We start from the raw sequence: 25,012 nt of genomic DNA, 5'->3' as shown, positions 1-25,012 counted from the left end.
CCTCCGGCATAGCAGGCAAGCACTTTGCCCGCTGAGCCACCGCGGCCCGCCCACCTTTAGTAATTTTTAAGAGTATAAAGGGATTCTGAGGCCAGAGACTGGGAGGGCAATGATTTTTCAAATTAGAAGTTAAGCTCTTGGTTACAACTCATTAGTGAGTTGTAGAATACATTTACTTTCCTATGCTGTTTAATTTTTTTTTAAGTAGTTTTGTTCACACACCATACAATCAATCGTAAGTCTACAGTCATTGGTTCCTGTTATAATTGCATAGTTATGCATTCACACTACAATCAATGTGAGAGCATTCCCATTTCTTCAAAAAAAAAATCCCATACCCCATGAATCCCCTCTATTATTGACATTTAGCTTTAGTATAGTGCCTTTGTTAACAATTAATGAGAGAATATTACAATGTTACTGTTAACTATAGGTAGACCTTAATTTGTATTAATTGTATTTTTTCTCATATACCACCCTGTTATTAACACCTTGTAATAGTGATATACATTTATTCAAGTTCATATGAGAACTTTATGTTTGTACAATTAGCCACTGTCATTGTTCACTCTAGGTTTCGCTGTTATACAGTAGTTTTTAATCCCCTAGCTTTCCTCCTGGTGGCATACATGACCCTAGCCTTCCTCTTTCAACCATACTCAAACTCAGCTTTGTTGCTACCATTACACAGCATTGTACTATCCATATCTAAATGTTTACAATCAAACTTAGTAAGCATTTTGTACTTCTTAAGCATTAATTGCCCCTATCTATCCACTTTCTATCTCCTGATAACCTGTGTCCTTGAATTTGACCCTCTGAGTTTGCTCATTGTAGTTACTTCATATTAGTGAGACCATACAGTATTTGTTTTGTTTCTGGCTTATTTCCGCTTAACATAATGTCCTCAGAGTTCATCCATGTTGTTGAATGTGTCATGACTTCATTCCTTCTTGCAGCTTTATAATATTCCATTGTATGTATATACCACTGTTTGTTTATCCACTTAGCATTGATGGGCATCTGGACTGTTTCCATCTCTTGACAATCATGAATAATGCTGGTATGAACATTGATGTGCAGATGTCTGTTCCTCCTTTCAGTTTTTCCAAGTATATACCTAACATTAGCATTGCCGGATCAAATGGCAATTACTTAGCTTCCTCAGGAAATACCAAACTGACTTTCAGAGTGGCTGCACCAATCTACATTCCCACCATCAGTAAATAAGTGTACCTACACATCCTCTCCAGCACTTGTAGTTTTCTATTTGTTTGATAGTAGCCATTCTAGTAGGTAAGAAGTGGTATCTCATTGTGGTTTTGGTTTGCATTTTCCTAATTATTTTGTTTAATTTCAAAGAAGAGAAGAGAAGACAAATATTAAAGTTCAGTAAATATGCCTGTGGAAGAAATTGCTGGATCACAGAGTATGTGCATAGTCAGCTTTACCTGGTATTACTAAATTGTTTTCCAAAGCGATAATACCACTTTACAAGCAATCCTCTTTACTCCATACCTCTTTAGCAGGTAGTATTTTGTCCCACTTTTAATTTTTTGATGGTTGGAGTGTAAATGGTATCTTGATTTCTGGTTCTAAGTTGTGTTCCCCTGATTAGTGGTGAGGGCACACTTTTTTTGTCATACTTTTTTGCTTTTGTATATTTGCTTTTGTGTCATTTATTTTTTTCTTCTGTAGAATGCCTGTTACAGTCTTTTGCCTGTTTTTCAACTGGGTTGTCTTTTCCTATTGACTTAAATGTTTAAGTGTTTTTTATATATTCTGGATGCTAATCCTTGGTCTGTTTGGGGTATTCCAAATATACCAGTTTGTAGCTTGCTTGTCTTTCTGGCTTTTGAATAATAGAAGTTTTTAATTTTAATATAGAAACGTCATTAGGTCTTGCTTTTTGTGATTAGTGTTTTTTACTTTAAGAAATTCTTACCTCTGAACTCTTAATGATGTCTTCTGTGTTTTTCCCTTCAAATTTTAAAGTTCGGGCTTTTTAAATCCTTGTTTTACTTGAAATTAATCTGTGTGATTTGAGGTAGTGAAGCAATTAATGTTTTTATTTAGGATAAACAATTATTCCAACACTACTTTTTTGAAACTCATCCATTCGCTGGTGGTTTGTGAAATTCTAGTCCTGACAAGATATTAATCTTCCATATGAGTTTGTGTTCCTAGTTACTGTCCCATTGTTGTATTTACCTGTCTCTATGTCAATATTCAGTAATTTTTCTTTTATTTGTCTGAGAGGCAGATGTCTACCTTGTTCCTCAAAAGAATCTTAGCTATTTTTGGTTCTTTGCTGCTCTTCTGTATAAATTCTGTAGTCTCCTATTGGAATTTTGATTAATTTGGGAACAGCTGATGGTCTTAAGATATTGAGCCCTCTATCCTCTATCCATGAACGTGTTATATTACTCCATTTATTTAGGTCTTTAACATTTTTCTGTTGTCTTATAATTTTAGGTCTTACACATTTTTTATTGAATTTATTTCTAATTATTTTTCCATTGTATGATATATTTTCTTAAGTTACATTTTCTAACTGGTATATAGAATTATTATTGATTTCTGCATCTCAGTATTACCCAACAAACTATAAATTCCCATTAACTCTAATGATTGAGGTTCCTTGGTATGTCCTGTTCAGACTCTCAGTCTTTGAAATTTGTATTCTTTCCTTTCAGTCATACTATCTGTTATTTCTTTTCATTATCTTAAATGTATAGGCTAGGAACTGCAATACTCTACTAACAAGACATGAAGTAGTAGATCTCTTTGTCTTTTTTCTTGATTTTAGAAAGGAATGTTCTTAATTTTTCACCATTGAGTCTGTTTGCCCTGAATTTCTTGTACTTTTTAAAAATTAGTATAAGAAAATAGTGTTATGTGTTTTTTTTTTCCTCAAATAATGGCTGGATACTAGATTTTATAGAATGCTTTTTTACGTTTGTGGAGAGGTTCATGTGGCTTTTCATTATAATGGGATAGATGACTAGATGTTCTTTTGTTGACTCTGTGCTGTATTCCTGGAATAACCTCAACTTGATCATACGATTTTATTCTTTCTATGTAGTTGGGTATAGTTTGCTGAAATTATTGCTTAGATTTAAAAAATTTTGCTTATAAGGAAATAATGGTCTCTAATTTTTCTTTCTTAACTGATTTTGGTATTAAGATACCAAAAATGAATGGCTTTCCTTTTTTCCTGTTCTTTTGAAGTGCTTGTGAAGGGTTGAATTATTTGCTACATGAATATTTTGTGAAACTCAAATTGATTTCCTAAAACTATTTAACCTGCTCCTAACTCTACATTGGAGAGTAGAGACATCAGATGTCTCTACTATTGGACCTTAAGATTAGTTTCCCAATTTTATTCCTTGAACTTGTGTATACAAATGGATTTTTCTCCTAAACTAATGTATTAATTAAATTGGAAACAGTGCTTTCCATGCCCATTTCTAGGTTGTCAGAATTTGGGTCAGTCTACAAGGCTCAGCCTTGATTTCAGCTCTATCAGAAACTTTTCTTGACCATCCTAATCTGAATCTATGTCCTTTTAAAAACTTCTGAATTTAATTTGAGCTTTATCTCTGTTACAACCAATTTGACAGTTCCAGCCTACTCTTGTATTTAAATTGCTATCTAATTCTTTCTAGACATGTTGCACATTCCATTTTAAAATAAGGCAAATAATATACATTTTGTCATTTTTTGCACTTAATACAGCGTAATACACAGAAATGTCCAGTAAATAAATACTTGAATTATAAGTGTTCTAAAGTCGGATATTTGCCCTAATAACAAAAGCAACCAGGAAAGGAATGCTTGGAGTCATGGAAAAAGTGGTGGTCTAGGAGTTGGAAAACTTGGGCTCCTTATTAGCTATGAGATCTTGAGCAAATAACTTAAAATTTTTTAGCTTTTTTTTCCTCACCTATAAAATGGGGTCAGTAATATCTGCTATGCCTACTTCATAGGGTTCTTGTGATAATTAAACAAAAATGTGAATGTTTTGAAAATTCAGTGCACTAACAAATCTAAGGTACTGTCTTACATTCAGTGTTCTGATAATAAATATCTGAGTTTATTTTTCTGAAATATAAAAGTAGAAACCTTCTTACTTGACAAGGCTTTTGTGAGCAGTCAAGATAATAAGAGTGTAAACTGTATGGTGCAGAGCAAATTTGAGGTTATTTGTGTTTTGTTTTCATATATATGGGGAGTTGGGGGTGAGGAGAAAGATAGAGATAAAACACAAACATTCTACTTGAAGGATCCTTTGTTCTGCTATATTCTTGGATGCCCACGATTGAATAACCTATGGCTTTGAAAGTAAGCAGCATTCACTTGGAGTCTTATATCATACCAGATGACTTCTTAACACCTTTATGCAGAAAAGAATTAACACAGCAGTCTAGCCATAGACCATTATTCTTAGAAAGATGTATTTGGAAGAGTTGTTCGCAGCCTTGCTGGTGTCTGGGAACTTGAATGGTAAACAATTCCCTATGCTGATGCAAAACTTTCTGTAAAAAATAGAGAGGCTCACTGTACCTAAATTGTTGTACAAAATTTTGTTTGTACTGAATGCCTGCTTTCCTTCTGGGAGTCAGGAATGTGACTAGCCCTCTACAAAAACCTTGGGCACTGAGTCTTTAATGAGTTTTTCTTATAGACAGTATTTCACATGTGTTGTCACAATTAACTTGCTAGAAGAATCAGGCATGTCCTGAGTGACTCCACTGGAAGAGAGCTCTTAGAAGCTGGTGCCTGGTTTCTTCCAGACTTCAGACATTTGTGTCTTTTTGCTTTGCTGGTTTTGCTCTGTATCTTCTTGCTCTAACAACTGTCAGCCTTGAATATGACTGTATGCCAAGTCCTTCTAGGAAGTCATTAAACTGGGGGTGGTCTTGGGGACTGCTGACACCAATGGTGGCAATGATGGGAACCTTTCTGGAATCCAACTTTCCAGACACTAGTCAAAAGCCAGTTTTGCAAGCAGGTCTTTGTAGAGATAACAGTCTGAAGCTTCCTGTGTTAACTCTTTTCTGTTCAACCTTCCTATGGCATTTGTGCTCTTTGTTGCTCTTTTTTTGATAATACAGGAAATCAAAAGCTTGTGATTGTGTCTCAAGGGATTATAACAGCTATTGTGTAGGATAATCTTTTATAAATTTGCCTTTTTCCTATTTTGTGGAGAAATTGTATAACTCATTCAGCAATTTATTCAACAGATTTAGTGAGTGTCTGTGTTGGTTTGAAAGAATGTATGTACCCTAAAAAAGCCATGTTTTAATCCTAGTCCCATTTTGTAAAGGCAGCCGTTTCTTCTAATCCCTATTCAGTACTGCATGTTTAAAACTGTTATTAGATCATCTCCCTGGAGATGTGACTCAGTCAAGAGTGGTTATTAAGCTGGATTAGGTGGAGATATGTCTCCACCCATTTGGGTAGGTCTTGATTAGTTTGCTGGAATCCTATAAAAGAGAAAATATTTTGGAAAAGAGGGAGATTCTGAGAGAGCAGGACAGTATAGCCATGAAAAGCAGAGAGTTCACCAGCCAGCGACCTTTGGAGATGAAGAAGGAAAATGCCTCCTGGGGAGATTCATGAAACAGGAAGCCAGGGAAGAAAGCTAGCAGATTACGCCATGTTCACCATGTGCCTTTCCACATGAGAGAGAAACCCTAACTGTGTTTGCCATATGCCTGTCCACTTGAGAGGGAAACCCTGAACTTCATCGGCCTCCTTGTATCAAGGTATCTTTCCCTGGATGCCTTAGATTGGACATTTCTATAGACTTACTTTAATTGGGACATTTTCTTGGCCTTCGAACTGTAAACTAGAAACTTATTGAATTCCACCTTTTAAAAGCCATTCCATTTCTGGTATATTGCATTCTGGCAGCTAGCAGACTAGAACAGTGTCTTTATTGGAACTTAAACTCTGGTAGGAATAGCACACAGATAATAAATATCTATATATTGCACTATGATAAGCCTATTGAAAAAATTTAAAAAGTATAAAGAGATAGAATGACAGAGAGATGCTATTTTAAATGGGTGGTCAGTAAAGGCCTCACTGGCGGTCTTTTGAGCAGATATTTGAATGGGGTGAGGAACAGAAGATTTCCAGGCAGAGTGAATATAGCAAATAAAAATGGAGTGCACTGTGTATGTTAGAAATCCAAAAGGTGGCCAGTGTGGTGAGAAAATAGTGAGGAGAGATTTGGAGGAATGGTAGTAAATGAGGTCAAGGTAGCCTTTGGTTAGATGTATTACTTATATGGATTTTTTTTAAAAGTGTCATTTTAAGTACTATTTGGAGAATGGACTAAGGGGATATAGAGAAGAGTAGAGGCACAGATTGATTAGGAGACTTTTGTGGTAGTCTGGATAAAATGTCATGATAACAAGTGACCAGGGTAGGAAAAGTGATGAGAATTGGAGAGTTTCTGAATTTATTTGAAAGACAGAGCTCCGATAAGATTTACTGAAGTATTGAATGTGGAATGCATTAGAGATGATTCCATCCAAGAGCTCTGGCCTGAGCAGGTGGATAATTGATGGTGCCATTTTTTGGTGGTATACTGGAGGGGAGCAGATATTGGAAATAGTGGATTCAAGAATTTGCTGATAGGCATGTATAAGTTTGAGGTACCTTAATTATGAGAACCAAGCCTTTGCTTAGGAAGAGCCAGATCCATTACTTGGAGCTCATTGGTTGTTTCAGGGGAGGGTACAGATAAAGGTGAGTTGACGAATTCCCTTGTGATTGCCCTGATTGAGGAGAGTGGCAAATCACTTAACATTTTGAACTTCCTTTTCCTCTTTCGTAAAACAGAATGTGATCAGTTAAACAAATCTGTAATTATGCCAAACTCTTAAAAAATTACTTTTCTTATCCCTGAGGTTTATAACTTTTTGCCAGTTGCTTTCTCACTTGGAAAGACCTAGCTATTAAGAATATTCGATATTTTACATTCTAATTCTATTCTAATATTAGTGTTTGATATTTTAAATATTAGATATTTTAAGAATTCAAAACTCATTCTGTCTTCCATTCTGCCTCCAAATAGTTAGAAAATGGAAGATGTTGGTCCTTTTTGTTGCATATGAGCAAACTTATGATAGTAGTAGAGGTAGCATTTATTTACTCATATAGCACTTTTGAGATTTTTTCCTATGCCTTCCAACCTCTGCCCCTTTCTTTAACTTTTACACCCACAGTGTGTGTTTAGTATTTGCTTTCTGAAAAGAACTGACAAATTTCATGTTTTAAAAAATTTTTTTAATGTGTAAATAAATTTTATTTTTCATAAATAAAAGTTTTAACACTTTAGACTGTTAATACTTAGTTGACAGCTAGTTAATGTCATACAGCAGTTTTTTCTTCTCTTGAAAATACTCAAATATGATTCCATTGTTCTTTTAGAAAATAGATTAAAAGATATGTTGCATTTAATGAGCTCCAGAAAGAACATTCTATCACATTCATGTTTTTTTCTGACACTTGAAACATTGACTTGTATGTCAACTTAACCTACCTCTTGGAGGAAAAAAAAGTTCTACCATTAAAGATATAGGTCATTTATGATGACCAATTTTGCTATGTTTCCACAAACAAAACCTGTTTTTTACGATGAGGAAGCAGAAAACAATATAAAATCAAAAGGATTTATCCTGTTCTAGTTTACTAGCTGCTGGAATGCAATATATCAGAAATGGAATGACTTTTAACAACGAGAATTTCATAAATTGCTAGTTTACAACTCTAAGGCTGAGAAAATGTCCCAGTTAAAACAAGTTTATAGAAATGTACAATCTAAGGCATCCAGGTAAGGACAGCTTGGTTCAAGAAGGCCGATGAAGGTTTTTCTCTCAAGTGAGAAGGCACATGGCGAACACAGTCAGGGTTTCTCGCTCATCTGGAAGCGCACGTGGTGAACACAGTGTCATCTGCTAGCTTCCTCTCCTGGCTTCCTGTTTCATGAAACTCTCCTGAAGGCATTTTCCTTCTTCATCTCCAGAGGTCACTGGCTGGTGGCCCCTCTGTTTCTTGTGGCTACATCATTCTGCTCTCGGAAGCTCTTATTTTCTCCAAAATGTTTCCTCTTTTATAGGATTCCAATAAACTAATCAAGACCCACATAGAGTGGGTGTAGATGTCTCTATCTAATCAAGTTTAATACCCACGATTCATTGAGTCACATTTCTGTGGGGGTAACTTAATCAAGTTTCCGACCTGTAATCCTGAACAGGAATTAGAAGAAACCATTGCTCCCACAAAATGGAATTAGAATTAAAACATGGCTTTTCTAGGGTATATACATACTTTCAAATGGGCACAGAAGATAAGAGATTATGTATGGGATACAAATGATTTTTTTTTTAACCAATAAACTCTGGCTCAGAAGATGGCAAATATGATTAACGTAAAATCCATCAGCCTGTAAGAATTCCACATCACATTTTCCCCTATTTTACAACAAAAGAAAATGGGTTTAATATTTAATAGAAAGTGTGACTCTATTCTGAAAGACAGCATTGCCATCAAAACATCTGGAGAAGTAGCCACAGGACCCTTTTAGAAAGAGAATGCCTTCCATGGCCCAAACTGTGAGATTAGGCAGTTGTCAGTTAACATGAGGTAAAGAATTAAAACATTTTGTCCTCATTCATATCCTGGAAATTCAGGTTAAATGTGTTTTGCAGATCACTTCATATCCACCTTAGCATGATAGTATAAATGATAAAGCAATTTTGTTTTTTAAGTGAAAACCCCAACATCATTTTTAATGGCTCCAGATCTTTGTTCTGGGAGCTGTTTTTTGTTTTGTTTTGTTTTGTTTTGTTTTTTAATACATGGGCAGGCAGTGGAAATCAGACCTGGGTCTCCAGCATGACAGGTGAGAACTCTGCCACTGAGCCACTGTGGACCGCCCCATAACATTTTTGAAACTACAAACGGGATCCTCTTCATGTAAAAGAATTATCTATAGCAAATTCCTGTAGCTAGGCAATGTATAAAATCTATAATGAGTATAACCTGAAGCTTTTAAATTATTAATTTTATACTCAAAGACAGTTAGGCCACTGCAGTCATTTCCTCATCTGAGTCTGTTTCACCTTTTAGCTGCAATTCCTCTGAATCTTTATCTACAGTTGTAATATTTTTCCTCTTGCACTTCTTGGAAGCTGCATCATTAGCACAGATTTTTCTCATTTTAATGCTTGGCAATTTCTTCAGATCAATATCCCATTCCCTAAAAGTTTTCAGATTACTTGCATTTACAATGTCTGGGATCTTGAAACCACATCCTTCATACTGCTGCCATTCTCAAACCATTGTCTGTTTGATGAATGTCTCCCGGGAGTGGTGCCTCCTTCCCTGCCTGTCTTTGATGCTGTTATGTAACTCAATCTGTCCAGTTCATTGCTGAATCTATTTAAATACCTTTCAATTAATTTGCAAGCATCTTTCTTTGAATAGTCTACATTTGGGGGATCATGGTGACTGTGAAACCATTGTAGTTTTTCACCAATAATGTTGAGACGCAAGGCCTTTTCATTCTTTAATTTTTCATTTTTTTCTTGTTTGTGGGCCTCTCTTGTAATTTGAGCTGCTTTTCTCCTGTATGGGTGAATGACTTTTTTTTCCCCATCTTATGCCTTTTCCCTTTGATACTTTAGGCATGGTGACATCCCCGCGTCTGGGTGGACCTCCATGCTCCAGCGGGGGTGGTTGCAGCAATGACAGCGGGCACTTCTCTGGGTTTCGGTCCAGTCCAAAGACACATGCGGCCCACCAAAAAATATATTTTTTAAAATATTTAATTGAGAAATATCCGCGTCTACCAGCCAATCATATTACCCAATGACTTACAATATCATCACAGTGTTGTATATTCTTCACCATGACCATTTTGAGAACATTTGCATCACTCCAGAAAAAGAAAAACAAAAAACAACTCGTACATCCCATACTCTTTACTGCTCCCTCTTGTTGACCCAAGGTATTTCTTTTTTTCCTTATTAGCTCTTTTAATATTTGTTATTTGTTCTCTTTTTTAAGTTTTAAAATATGAATAACCGTCTTTTTTCAACACCCTGACATTCCTTTGTTCTCCTCATATAAAAGCATTTTTAAATTTGTACATTTAGTAGGTTATACCATCTCAGTCTTAATCGTCTATCTTTCCTTCTGGTTTCATATATGCCCCCAGCCCTCCTCCTTCTATCATTCTCAAATTCAGCTTCTCTCTCCTGTCTTTTCCTGTCTGCCTCTAGTGCTCCCTTTAGTATTTCTTGCAGAGCCGGTCCCTTGGTCACAAATTCTCTCAGTGATTTTTTTTCTGAAAATGTTTTAATTTCCCCCTCATTTATGAAGGACAACGTTTTGCTGGATATGGAATTCTTGGTTGGCAGTTTTTCTCTTTTAGAATCTTAAATATATCATACCACTGTCTTCTCGCTGCCATAGTTTCTGCTGAGAAATCTACACATGGTCTTATTGGGCTTCCCTTGTATATGATGGATTGCTTTTCTCTTGCTGCTTTCAAAATTCTCTCTTTCTCTTTGACATCTGACATTCTGATTAGTAAGTGTCTTGGAGTATGTCTATTTTGATCTGTTCTGTTCGGGTATGCTGTACTTCTTGGACCTGCAATTTTAAGTCTTTCATAAGAGCTGGGAGATTTTCAGTGATAATTTCCTCCATTAGGCTTCCTCCCCCTTTTCCCTTCTCATCTCCTTCTGGTACACCCACAACACGTATATTCATGTGCTTCATGTTGTCATTCAATTCCCTGAGTCCCTGCTCGTATTTTTCTATTCTTTTCCCTATATATTTTTTTGTGTGTCAGGTTTCAGATGTTCCATTCTCAAGTTCACTGATCCTTTCTTCTGGCTTTTGAAATCTAACATTGTAGGTTTCCATTGTTTTTTCATCTCTGCTATTGTGCCTTTCATTCCCATAAGTTCTGTGATTTGTTTTTTCAGACTTTTGATTTCTTCTTTTTGTTCGCTCTTTACCTTCAATTAGTTGATTTGATTTTTGATGAAATTTTCCATGTCTTTTTGAACATCCTGAATTAGTTGTTTCAACTCCTATATCTCATTTGAATTGTTGGTTTGTTCCTTTCACTGGGCCATATCTTCAGTTTTCCGTGTATGACTCATTAGTTTTTGCTGGTGTCTAAGCGTTTAAATTCTTTATTAATTTATTCTGGAGATTGTTCACTCTTTTACTTAGGATTTTCTTGTTGGATGGTTTTGTTTTCTATCTGGTCTTTTGACATTCAGTTCAGCTAATTCTAGACCTCTAGCCTAGGTTTAGTTTAATGGATCAGTTTTTATTTTCTTGTTTCTTGCTCTGCCTTTTCGAGCCTTTTTTTTTTTTTTTTTTTTTTTTGCTCTAGAAGGAGCTACTTAGATATTATAGGCCTCAGTCAGATTTTCCCAGACCAGGTCGGTCTCCTCTCAGGAGGAAGGAATCACCTGCATCAGTTTTCCCTGAGGGTGAGACTCAGTAGGTTGACAGACTTTCCTGTGAAGTCTCTAGACTCTGTGTCTATAAAGCCAGTATGTGGCTTTGTCTGCCTGGGGGTCCCACCAGCATAAAGTGATGCAGTGCCTTTAACTTCACCAGACTCTCCCTGCTGGGGGCATGGTTCAGACAGAGGAGAGGTTGTAGGCTGGCTTTAATTGCTTCAGTTTTCCAGTCCCTGGGGTCTGAATTTCTTGAGGGAGGGATACACCTGAACTGGACCCCACCCTCTCCTGGGGAAGGCACAGCCTCCAGGGAATTAACTCCTTTCACCTGACCAGCCTCTTTGTCTCTCAGACAAGCTTAATTCAGCTCTTGCCTGGGGTAGTTGGAGCCTGGGAAGTCTTGGAGTTGTATCTAATGAGCAGTTGAGCAGTAGAAACAAAGCCAAAAAAAAAAAAAATCCTTTTCAGAGCAGTACCCCTGTTCCTCAAGAGCTTAAGTTGGTATGTTGCTCTATGTATCTCCAGGTCTTATGTGCCCCTGCCCCCCCTCCCCTTTTTTCAGGGTCCAGACCTTTTGAAGTATTTTGTGCTATCTGATCCAAAAAACCTTCTTTTTGTTTGTTTTTTTCTCCCCCATCAGCCCTTTGCACTGGGGCAAAAACTAGTACCTTTAGCTCTTTTTCCAGGTTTATCTGAACTGGTGGTCTATTTTCAGTAGTCAGGATTTTTAATAATTCTACAATTGAAGCTTGGTTGAGCCTAGCCCCTGCTGCTAGTGAAGTCTCTTTCCTTTCACCTCTGGGAACCAGCCCTGTGGCACAGGGGTGCTGGCCTCCATGGCCTGGGGGGACTCACAGTTCTGGGTGGGATCGCAGCTGGTCCAGCTTGTGCAGACTGGTATATGCTGTGTGTCTTGTCACTGATGTGGCCCCAGCAGTTCCCAGTAGTTGTTCGGTACTGTTCCTGGCTATTTACTAGCTCCACTGGAGGATGAACTAAGTTTCACACGTCACTAAGTCACCATCTTGGAACCTCTCCCCCTACCCCCCAATTTTTCTTAATATTGAAGTAGAGTGTTCAGTTTTAATGAGGTTTAAATAGTGTGGGAATTTTGATGGCGTTTGTTTATACCAGTAAGATTTTTACTGGTCATTTTAGATGGCTAGTGTATCTTTGTACTTTGTTTGATGCTGATTATTCTGGTGCTTTATAAATAGTCATAATTCTCCAAAGGTAAGAGTTGAAAACCAAATTTGCTGTTGCCATATGAAGAAGAAAAATTGATATCTGAATTTTGAACAGCTAGGTGTCATATTTTCCACTTTAGCCCTCAGCTTGTCAGTTATTTCTTCTACTCTAGGCCCCAGCTGCCTACAGGAAGTCACCTACAAAAAACAAAATTCCACAGTTAGCATCTCTGGGGTAGAAAAGTGTCATTTGGCATGTAATCTCATATATTTGGCAGAATCTCATTCATGGCAGAAGGATGTATGTGTGGAATTAAGTTTTAAATTTGAGTGTTTGATAATCCTTAATGTTTTGTAACTGTTTCCTTTTTTTCTAACTAAACATAAATTTTTAAAGGCAAGGATCATGTCTTATTTTCTTTCTGTATTTCATGGAGTTTTAAGCATTTCATAAATATTTAGAAATTATATCTAGTGGGTTTGGAGTAACTTAATTCAGCCATCTATAGTAGCTTCTGTTCCTGTGAAAAGACAATATTTTCTGAATGTACATTTTATAGTATGTATTTTAAAAATCTGTGTATTAATTAAATTGTGAGCGCCATATTTAAATATTTCTGTATTCAAAGTGTGTGGACATTATTTGCTTTTTTATAGTGCAGGAAAAGCTGCATTTAGAGAAACATGAATTAAAAGCTTTTTTTTTTTTAAGTAGTCATTGTACTGTATGTATAGTCCCTGACATTGAAACATATGGGCAGTCCAATTCTTGATCAAGAAAATATATAGACACATACTTATTTGTGTTTTAAAATTTGAAAGATGATTTCTGCATTTCTATTTTTTCAGAACGTCCTAGCCGAATCATCAAGGTCCAATGGAAATATGGTTCGCCATTCTTCATCTCCTTATGTAATATATCCGCCGGATAAGCCTTTCCTTAATAGTGATATTCGACGTTCTCCAAATAAGCCTACATTTGCCTATCCAGAAAGCAACAGCAGAGGTAATGGAGCCTAATAAAATAGATGCTATTTGTGTTTAGTTACTGCTTAAAGTTTCTTGTTTCTTCAATTTATTTTAAAGTTAGAGGGGAAGAGTGAGTTTTCACCTTTACTTCCTGCTTAGCCTCCTCAAAGTATAATGCTTTTTTGCTGTTCCTTCTCTTGATTTTTAACACCATTATCTACCATATCACCAAAACTAAAAGTCCATTGAGTTGTTTGTGATTGTTCTCCAATCTCTGACATCAGGCAAGAATCAAGACTTGTGTTTTTGGTTCAGGCTCTCGTGTTTTGTATAGATAATTGTAATATAGTCCTAACTAATCTCCCTGTCCGTGCTCTTCCTCTCAACTCTAGTTAAAATTCCTACCATTTGTTATCCATTGTCTCCCCCACTTTTAAAGAGTTTCAGCACCTTTCCATGGCTCACATAAGAAAGTCTTAGATTTTCTCAAACCCTTGCCTCTCTTCCGTTCTTACTTACACATCCTTTGCTCTGGGTACTTTGAAATTTATTTGTTCCTGGAATGTGCCATCTGTATTACTTTCTTGCTGCCATTACAAATTACCACAAACTTAGTTTAAAACCACAAATTTATTTATTTCACAGTTTCCATAGGTCAGAAAACTAGGCAAGCTCAGCTGGACCTTCTGCTTAGGACCTCATAAGGCCAAAATCAGGCTATCTGCTGGACTGTGCTATTTATTGACGGCTCTGGGGAAGAATCTATTTCCAAAGCTTATTCAGGTTCATTGTGGTTGTAGGACACAGGACTCTGTTTACATGCTCGTTATGAGCCAGAGTCGTGTCAGTATAGCTAAAGACTGCTAGCATTCCTTCTTATGCTTTCCTTGTGGTCTCCTCCAACTATGATGTGTTACAGTCTCTCATACTTCAAATCACTTGACATCTCCTGCATTTCTATCCACAACTACAGAAAATTAAAGGCTCATGTGATTAGATTGGGCCCACTTAGATAATCAGAAATAATGTCCTTATTTAGGGTCCATAACCTTAATTACATCTGCAAAAGGTCCTTTTTGCCACATTAATGAAGATAATAACAGGTTAGGCATAGACATCTTTGGGTATCCGTTCTACTTAACACACCATCTATATCAAGTTTACAAACTTTTCACATGGTGTATACTCTTATTGAAATTTTCTTCCTCTGATAAAACTATATTCATTTGTTAAAGTTCAGATTTTATATTGTTTATTCTGAGAAGTTCTCTTTCCTTTCCATGATGTTTCCCAACACATATTCCCTGACATTCCCCAGATCTCTCTTCTGAACTCTCTTGGTTCTTCAGTTCATATCTTCAGTTTGGGGAAGGGAAGGATGTTGATTGGTGATTTTTTTGTGTGTCTGTCTATCTGAAATTGGAAGTTAGGTATCAGCGGATTAGTACTGTGTGAAAAACAGTGTAAAAATATAATGGATCATTATGATTATTCTGCAACATTGCTTTAACATACCACAATGCAGTGCTTTGAAGACACTTATTTACTATTTTACATTGTTTTCCTCTTGTTTACCTTTCTTCTTTTTTATAGAGAATTGTGGGTTTACAGAACAACCGTACATTAAATATAGGATTCCCATGTACCACCCTGTTAACACCTGGTATGGTACATTTATTACAATTAATTAAAGCATATTTTTATAATTGTACTATTAACTGTAGTCCATGGTTTAACTTAATGGTTCCCTGTGGTTTTGTGTTGTTTCATGGATTTTTTTTTTAATTTTTATTCTAGTACCATATATGCTACTTAATATTTACCACTTGAACCACATTCACATTTATATATTCAGTTGCTGTAGTTACATTCGCAATGTTGTACCACCATCCATTACTAAAACATCCCCATTGTTCTGAGTAGAAATTCTGTATATCTGAATCCTTAACTCTCTATTCCTGTCCCTGCTCCTATCAGTGATCTCATACAATATTTTTACTTTTATCTCTGGCTTATTCTAGTCAACTCCTTATCTTCAAGATTCATCCATGTTGCGTGTTTCACAACTTTGTTCCTTTTTTTTATTGTGACAAATAACGTAAATACTAAGAAAGAAAAGAAAAAACAGCAACTTTCGAAGTACATTCCAACAAGTTGCAGGACAGATTTCAGAGTTTGTTATGGGTTACCATTTTACTATTTCAGATTTTTCCTTCCAGCTACTCCAAAACACTGGAGACTAGAAGAAGTATCAGTTTTGTGATTCAGCAGTCATACTTCCTTGTTAAATCCCATTTTCTCTGTTACAACTCCTCCTTTGATCCTTCTCCCAATCTATAGGAATCTTTAGACATTGCCTGTTCTGACTTTTATGTTGAGGTGTTGACACTGACGAATAGGAAGATGTAATTAGTTGATAATCTTGAAGAGGCTGGTCCCTCTGGGTTTCAGGATTTATCTGGCCTAGGAACCTTCTGGAAATTATAGGTTCCAGGAAAGCAAATTTAGTGCATGAAACCTTTATGGAATCTCAGTTCACACTCTAAGTGTTCTTAAAAGAGTTAACAGGAGTGATGTTGTTTGAGGTATAGCAAACTATGGCAATTAGCACATTCTAACTGAAGTTTGTGTAAGAGTAGCCTCAATAATAGCCTCTTGACTCTATGTGATCTCTATTAGCCACTGATGCCTTATTTTATTTACACTTCTTTTCCCCCTTTTTGTCTGAAATGTTGATCCCATGGTGCCAGGGCCAGACTCATCCCTGGATATCATGCCACGCATTGTCAGGGAGACTTTTATCCCTGAATATCATGACCCATGAAGGGGTGGTGGGAAGGGTGATGATTTTCCCTGCAGAGGTGATCTTAGAGAGAAAGGGAGGCTATGTCTGAGCAACAAAAGAGGTTTCCTGGAAGCAACTCTTATGCCTCATTATAGATAGTTTTAGCGTCTCCACTACAGAAATAAGTTTCATAAGGGCAAGCCTCAAAATTAGAGGCTTGGCCTATTTTCTTGGGAGTTCCCATGAATTCCTTTTTACGGCCGAATAGTATTCCGTCGTGTGTATATACCACATTCTGTTTATCGGTTCGCCAGTTGCTTCTACCTTTTGGCAATTGTCAATAATGCTGCTATGAACATTAGTGTGCAAATATCTGTTTGAGTCTTCTCTTTCGATTGTTTTGGGTATAAATCTAGAAGTGGGATTTCAGGTTACATGGTAATTTTATAATTTCTCAGAAACTACCAAACTGTCTTTCAAAGTGGCTGTACTGTTTTTTTGTTCCGGCAAAGGATGAGTGTTCTAATTTTTTCACATCCTCTCCATTGCTCCATTGGACCTAACACAAGGTCCTGAAGATGCTTTCTTATGTTTTTTCTAAGAGTTTGATAGTTTGGACTCTTATATTAGTTTTTGATCCATTTTCTGTTTATTTTTATATGTAGTGTGAGGTAGGAGCCCACCTTTATTCTTTTAAAAATGGAGGTCCAGTTCTCCCAGCGTCATTTGTTGAAGAGACTGTTCTTTTCCAATTGAGGAGTCTTTTTACCCTTATCAAAAATCAGGTGGCCATAAATTTGAGGGTTAATTTCTGAGCTCTCAGTTTGATTACATTGAGATATCATCTGTCATTGTTGCAGTACCATGCTCTTTTGATTACTGTGGCTTTGTGACAAATTTTAAAATTGGAAAATATGAATCTGTCAATTTCATTCTTCAAAATGACTTTGACTATTTGGCGCCCCTTACCGTTCCAAATAAACTTGATGATTCTACTCCATTTCTGCAAAGAAGGTTATTAGAATTTTGATCGGAATTGCATTGAATTTGTAATTTGTTTTGGGTAGATTGACATCTTAACAATATTTAGTCTTCTAAATATCGAATGCAAAATGTTCCTCAATTTATCTTCTTTGCTTTCTCTTAGCAATGTCTTATTTTTTTTGTACAAGTACTTCGATTAAATTTATTCCTAGATATTTGATTCTTTTAGTTGCTATATTAAATGGACTTTTTTCTTGATTTCTTCTTCTGACTGTTTTTTATTAGTATATAGAAGAACTACTGATTTCAGCAAATCAATGTTGTACCCTGCTGCTTTGCTGAATTCATATATTAGCTCTGTTTACTTTGTTGTGGATTTTTCAGGATTTTCTGCATGTAGGATCATATCATCCACAAATGGGAAATGTGTTACTTCTCCTTTTACGATTTGGATGCTTTTAATTTCTTTTTCTTGCTTAATTGCCTAGCTAGAACTTCCATTACAGTGTTGAATAACAGTGTTGGCAGTGGGCGTCTGTGTCTTGCTCCTGACCTTAAAGGGAAAGCTTTCAGTCTTTCACCATTAAATACAATTTAGCTGTGGGTTTTTCATATTTGTCCTTTATCATGTTGAGGAAGTTTCCTTCCATTCTTAGTTTCTATCACAAAGGGGTACTGGATTTCAACTTATGCCTTTCTGTGTCAGTTGAGATGATCGTGTTTTTCCCCTTCATTCTGTAAATGTAGTATATTAATTTGACTTGTTTTTGTGGAACCACCCTTGCATATCTGGGATAAATCCCCCTTGATCCTAGTGTATAATTCTTTTAATGTGTTGTTGGATTTGGTTTCCTCATATTTTGTTGAGGATTTTGCCTCTGTATTCGTAAACTATATTGGTCTGTAATTTTCTTGTGATGTGTTTTTGTCTTTAATATTAGGTTGATATTGGCATTTTAGAATCAATTAGGGCATGTACCCTCTCTTCAAATTTTTAAAAAGTTTGTGTAGGATTGGTTTTAATTCTTCTTGGAATGTTTGGTAGAATTTCCCTGTGAAGCCATCTGGCCCTGGGCTTTTCTTTGATGGGAGGTTTTTGGTGACTGATTCAAAGTCCGTGATAGTTACTAGTTTATTGAGATCCTCTAATTTTTCTAGAGTCAGTGTAAGTAGATACTGTGTTTCTAGGGATTTGCCCATTTCATCTAAATTATTTTGTTGGCATATAATTGTTGATAGTATTCTCTTATCCTTTTTATTTTGGTATGGTCAGTAGTATTGGTTCCCTTTTCATTTCTGATTTATCTGTCCTCTCTTTTTTCAGTCTATATTCTCTCTTTCATTTATCTCCACTTTAATTTTTATTTTCCTCTTTCTGCTTTCATGGGTTTAGTTAGCTCTTCTTTTCCTCATTCTTCTTGTTTTGAGGTTTGGTCACTGATTTGAACTCTTTCTTCTTTTTTAATATAAGCATTTAGAGTCAGATATTTCTTTTATCATTGCTTTTGGTGCATCCCAAAAGATGTGGTATGTTGCGTTTTCATTTTCACTGGGCTCAAGCTATTTCCTAATTTCCCTTGTTATTTCCTCTTTAACTCATTGGTTGTTTAATTTCTACATATTTGTGAATTTTCCATTTCTGCTTTTGTTATTGATTTCTATCTATATTCCATTGTGGTCACAGAAGGTACATTGTATGATTTTAATATTTTTGAAATTTTTGACATTGGTTTTGTGATTTAAGATATGTTCTATGCTGGAGAATGAACCATGTGCATTCAAAAAGGATGTGTACTCTGTTTCATTGGGTGAAGTGTTCTATATATGTCTGTTACATCTAACTGGTTTAGAGTCCCATTTTAGTCCTCTCTTTCCTTATTGATCTATCTTTTCGCTTTTATCCAACTTACATCTTTGAATGTAAGATGAATCTTTTGCAGACAGCAAATAATTGGGTTATGCTTTTTTAATCCATTCTGCCAGTCTCTGCTTTTTGACTGGAGAGTTTAATCCATTTGCATTTATAGTTACTACTGATGATACAGGGCTTTCTTCTGCTGTTTTGCTTGTTGGTCTTTGTAAGTCCTATACCTTTTTCTCTCTAAATTCTTCTGTTAATGTCTAGTTTTATATATTTTTCATTTTTCTGTGTGTGTTGTACCATATTGAGAGCCTTCTTATTTTTTTCATCTGTCTTCCTTGTGGCTACCATGGGGTTAAAATTTAACATCCTAAATATATAGTAATCATATTTGATTTAATACAAACTTTACTTCAATAGCATGCACATAACAGTTTTCTTACACCCCTCTGTTACCAGTGATATCTTTCTATGCTGTATGCTCAAACCAGAGATACATCATTACTTTTAATGCACTTGCATCTTAGCTCCGGTAGGATGTATGAAGTATAGTTACATACCAAAAAATATACTAATACTGGAATTTGTAATTACACAAATGGTTACCTTTACCAACGGTCTTTACTTCCTTATGCTGCTTTGAACCCTTTATAGTGTCATTTCCTTCCTCCTTTTGGCATTGCTTATAGGCCTAGTGTTGATGAACTCCCTCAGCTTATGTTTATCTGGGACTGTTAATCTTTTACTTCTTTTTTTTTTTTTCTTTAGTAACAACATTTACTGGTAAATTTTGATTCAGAAATGAAGCTCTTACAGATATGACATACTTCATTATATGATAGCAGAAGAAATCATATGTATTAATATAAACAGAAATCCTATGAGCAAATTATTTCAATGTACAGAAGGTGCCAACCTCATTTTACTGTAACATGTTTGATAAATTCTATTTTTCACTTGAAATACAAATTTCCTTATTGGCAAAAAGCTTTATTGTTTTCATTATACTTGGGTTTTTTTTCTGTGTGCTGTACAGCAGGGGTCACTTTTGATTCTTTTTCCATGCGAGTATCCCATTATTGCAACACCATTTGTTGAATTTTTTTGTTTGGTGTTTTGTTTGTTGGTTTATTTTGGGGATGTGCATGGACTGGAAATTGAAACCTGTATGTGTCCTGCATGACTGGCAAGAATTCTTCCAGTGAACTACCCTTGCATCCCCCATTTTATTTGTTTTTGAGAGACTATCAATCAAACACCAAACTCTGATAGGTTGTTAACTGTCTGTCAGTAATAAGTGTACTTAATAGCTTTTATTATTCATTTGTTTCCCTTCTCATCTATTTTTAATACACCTTAGGAAGAATAAAGAAATTTGGTTGAAATTTTCAAAGAAAACCTATGACTTTTGTGACCTTTATCCTTTATTTTTTCTAACATTGCTTTCTTCTTTATTATTTAATTCCGTTTACTCATTGAGGATCAATTTGCCTTCTTTTCCTATTTAAAATTTTTTTATTAATTTTTAAATTTAAAAAAATTGCAAGAAAGAAACACAAACATTCTTTATATATGATCATTCTGTTCTACATATATAATCAGTAATTCACAATATCTTCACATAGTCGCATATTCATCATCATGATCATTTCTTAGAACATTTGCATCAATTCAGAAAAAGAAATAAAAAGACAACAGAAAAATAAAACAAAAACAGAAAAAAAAATTATACATACCATACCCCTTACCCCTACCTTTGATTGATCACTAGCATTGAAAACTAAATTTATTTTAACATTTGTTTCCCCTATTATTTATTTTTATTCCATATGTTCTACTCATCTGTTGACAAGGTAGATAAAAGCATCAGACACAAGGTTTTCATAGTCACACAGTCACATTGTGAAAGCTATATCATTATACAGTCATCATCAAGAAACATGGCGACTGGAACACAGATCTACATTTTTAGGCAGTTCCCTCCAGCCTCTCCATTACATCTTGGATAACAAAGTGATATCTACTTAATGCATAAGAATAACCTCCAGGATAACCTCTCGACTCTGTTTGGAATCTCTCAGCCATTGACACTTTGTCTCATTTCACTCTTCCCCCTTTTGGTTGAGAAGGTTTTCTCAACCCATTGATGCTGGGTCTCAGCTCATTCTAGAGTTTTTCTCAATCCCTTGATGCTGATTCTCAGCTCATTCTAGGATTTCTGTCCCACGTTGCCAGGAAGGTCCACACCCCTGGGAGTCATGTTGCACGTAGACAGGGGGAGGGTGGTGAGTTTGCTTGTTGTGTTGGCTAGAGAGAGAAACCACATATGAGCAACAAAAAAGGTTCTCTTGGGGTGACTCTTAGGCCTAATTTTAAGTAGGCTTGACCTATCCTTTGTGGGGTTAAGTTTCATATGAACAAACCCCAAGACTGGGATCTCAGCCTATAGCTTTGGTTGTCCACACTGCTTGTGAGAATATCAAGGATTCAACTTGGGGAGGTTGAATTTGCCCCCGTTCTCACCATTCCCTGAAGGGGACTTTGCAAATACTTTTTTATTCACTGTTCAAATCACTCTGGGATTCATTGAGGCATCGCTCTGGACAAACCAACAAAATCTCATGTCTTACCCAAGGTTCCAAATCCTTATGGTGTTCAATCAAGCTGTCTACCTAAGTTATATTAGAAATTCACTAGTCAAAATATAAGTTTCGTACCAAATAAACGTTTTTTGCTTTAGTCTCACACATAAGTTGAAATTTTAAAATATTAATTGCCATCTATTTTCAGCACCCTGCAATAATGACATTCCTTTGTTCTTCCTCACTCAAAAACAGTTTTTAAATTTGTACATTTAGTCACTATCGTTATACACTCTAAGCGTTCCTAGATTATGCTATCTCAACATTTATCGTCTTTTTTCGTGATTTCATTTATGCCCCTAGCCCTCCTCTTTCTGTCATTCTCACATTCAGCTTCATTCAGTGTTTTAACATAATTGTATTACAGTTAGGTAGTATTGTGCTGTCCATTTCTGAGTTTTTATATTCAGTCCTGTTGTACAATCTGTATCCCTTCAGCTCCAATTACCCAATATCCTACCTATTTCTATCTCCTGATGGTCTCTGTTACCAACGAAATATTGCAAGTTTATTCACTAATGTTAGTTCATATCAGTGAGACCATATAGTATTTGTCCTTTTGTTTTTGGTTAATCTCACTCAGCATAATGTCCTTAAGGTCCATCCATGTTGTTATGTACTTCATAACTTTATTCTCTCTTACAGCTGCATAATATTCCATCATATGTATATGCCACATTTTGGCTGTGTCCATCTCTTGCTAATTGTAAATAATGCTGCTATATAAACATTGGTGTGCAAATGTCCATTTGTGTCCTTGGCCTCTTGTCCTTTGAGTAGAGACAGCAGATAGATGGGTCCTGTTTTTTAATCCATTCTGCCAGTCTATGTCTTTTGATTGGGGAGTTTAATCCATTAACATTTGGTGTTATTACTGCATGGGTAGTACTTTCTTCTACCATTTTAGCTTTTGGAATTTATATGTCACGTCTAATTTTCCTTCTTTTTACCTTTACTCGTGGTCTTCCTTTCTATATTCTTCTCCACACCTCTCTCTTCTGTCTTTTTGTATCTGTCTCTAGTGCTCCCTTTAGTATTTCTTTCAGAGGTGGTCTCTTGGTCACAAACTCTCTCAGTGATTTTTTGTCTGAAAATGTTTTAATTTCTTCTTCATTTTTGAAGGAAAATTTTTCTGGACATAGAATTCTTGGTTGGCAGTTTTTCTTTTTTAATAATTTAAATATATCATCCCACTATCTTCTTGCCTACATGGTTTCTGCTGAGGAATCTACACATAGTCTTATTGGGCTTCCCTTGTATGTGATGAATTGCTTTTCATTTGCTGCTTTCAAGATTCTCTCTTTCTCTTTGACCTCTGACATTCTGATCAGTAAATGTCTTGGAGTACGTCTATTCGGGTCTATTCTCTTTGAGGTATGCTTTACTTCTTGGATCTGTAATTTTAAGTCTTTCATAAGAGTTGGGAAATTTTCAGTGATGATTTCCTCCATTAGTTTTTCTCCTCCTTTTTCCTTCTCTTCTCCTTATGGGATGCCACAACACGTATATTCGTGTTCTTCATATTGTCATTCAATTCCCTGAGTCCCTGCTCATAGTTTTCCATTATTTTCCCTATATTTTCTTTTTCTTGCTGGATTTCAGATGTTCTGTCCTCCAGTTCACTATTCCTATGTTCTGTGTCTTGAAATCTACCATTGTAGTTTTCCATTGTTTTTTTCATCTCTCCTACCATGCATTTCATTCCCATAAGTTCTGTGATTTGCTTTTTTTTTTTTTAGGTAATGAGGTGTTTTATTTTTTTTTTTATTTTTTTGAATTTTTCTTCTTTTTTTATTAATTAAAAAACATTAACAAAACATTTAGAAATCATTCCATTCTACATGTACAATCAGTAATTCTTAATATCATCATATAGTTGCATATTCATCATTTCTTAGTACATTTGCATCAATTTAGAAAAAGAAAGAAAAAGACAACAGACTAAGAATTAAAACGATAATAGAGAGAAAAAAAAACCTATACCTCACATGCAGCTTCATTCAATGTTTTAACATAATTGCATTACAATTAGGTAGTATTGTGCTGTCCATTTCTGAGTTTTTATATCCAGTCCTGTTGCACAGTCTGTATCCCTTCAGCTCCAATTACCCCTTCTCTCTTTTTTTTTTTTTTAATTAACGGAAAAAATGAAATTAACCCAACATTTAGAAATCATACCATTCTACATATGCAATCAGTAATTCTTAACATCATCACATAGATGCATGATCATCGTTTCTTAGTACATTTGCATCGGTTTAGAAGAACTAGCAACACAACTGAAAAAGATATAGAATGTTAATATAGAGAAAATAAAAGTAATAATAGTAAAAACAAAACAAAACAAAACAAAACAAAAACCTATAGCTCAGATGCAGCTTCATTCAGTGTTTTAACATGATTACTTTACAATTAGGTATTATTGTGCTGTCTATTTTTGAGTTTTTGTATCTAGTCCTGTTGCACAGTCTGTATCCCTTCCGCTCCAATTGCCCAACGTCTTACCCTGTTTCTACCTCCTGCTGGACTCTGTTACCAATGACATATTCCAAATTTATTCTTGAATGTCCGTTCACATCAGTGGGACCATACAGTATTTGTCCTTTAGTTTTTGGCTAGACTCACTCAGCATAATGTTCTCTAGGTCCATCCATGTTATTACATGCTTCATAAGTTTATCCTGTCTTAAAGCTGCATAATATTCCATCGTATGTATATACCACAGTTTGTTTAGCCACTCTTCTGTTGATGGAGATTTTGGTTGTTTCCATCTCTTTGCAATTGTAAATAACGCTGCTATAAACATTGGTGTGCAAATGTCCGTTTGTGTCTTTGCCCTTAAGTCCTTTGAGTAGATTCCCAGCAATGGTATTGCTGGGTCGTATGGCAATTCTATATTCAGCTTTTTGAGGAACCGCCAAACTGCCTTCCACAGTGGTTGCACCCTTTGACATTCCCACCAACAGTGGATAAGTGTGCTGTGATTTGCTTTTTCAGACTTTCAATTTCTTCTTTTTGTTCATTCCTTGCCTTCTTTATATCCTCCCTCAATTCATTGATTTGGTTTTTGATGAGGTTTT

At 35.7% G+C, this 25,012-nt stretch overlaps 1 protein-coding gene and 1 pseudogene across 6 annotated transcripts in view; one reads left to right on the top strand and one right to left on the bottom strand.

The window, feature by feature from the left end:
* CEP57 (centrosomal protein 57) overlaps nt 1-25,012 on the top strand; it is a 91,793-nt gene that overhangs the window by 28,729 nt on the left and 38,052 nt on the right. For all 6 annotated transcript variants that reach the window (XR_013156631.1, XM_077113196.1, XM_077113199.1 and 3 more), the window contains one exon: nt 13,541-13,697. Coding sequence is in view for 5 of the 6 variants with exons in the window: in XM_077113199.1 (XP_076969314.1) it covers nt 13,541-13,697 (157 nt within the window). In the remaining variant the exon portion in view is untranslated. The remainder of the gene's footprint in view (nt 1-13,540; nt 13,698-25,012) is intronic.
* Nucleotides 9,100-9,708, bottom strand: LOC143643371 (translation machinery-associated protein 16 pseudogene; annotated as a pseudogene).

Source organism: Tamandua tetradactyla, chromosome 8 (assembly GCF_023851605.1).
Source record: "Tamandua tetradactyla isolate mTamTet1 chromosome 8, mTamTet1.pri, whole genome shotgun sequence".
Lineage (NCBI taxonomy): Eukaryota > Metazoa > Chordata > Mammalia > Pilosa > Myrmecophagidae > Tamandua > Tamandua tetradactyla.
The sequence above is the reverse complement of the archived record's forward strand: the minus strand, read 5'-3'. Positions and strand labels throughout refer to the sequence as shown.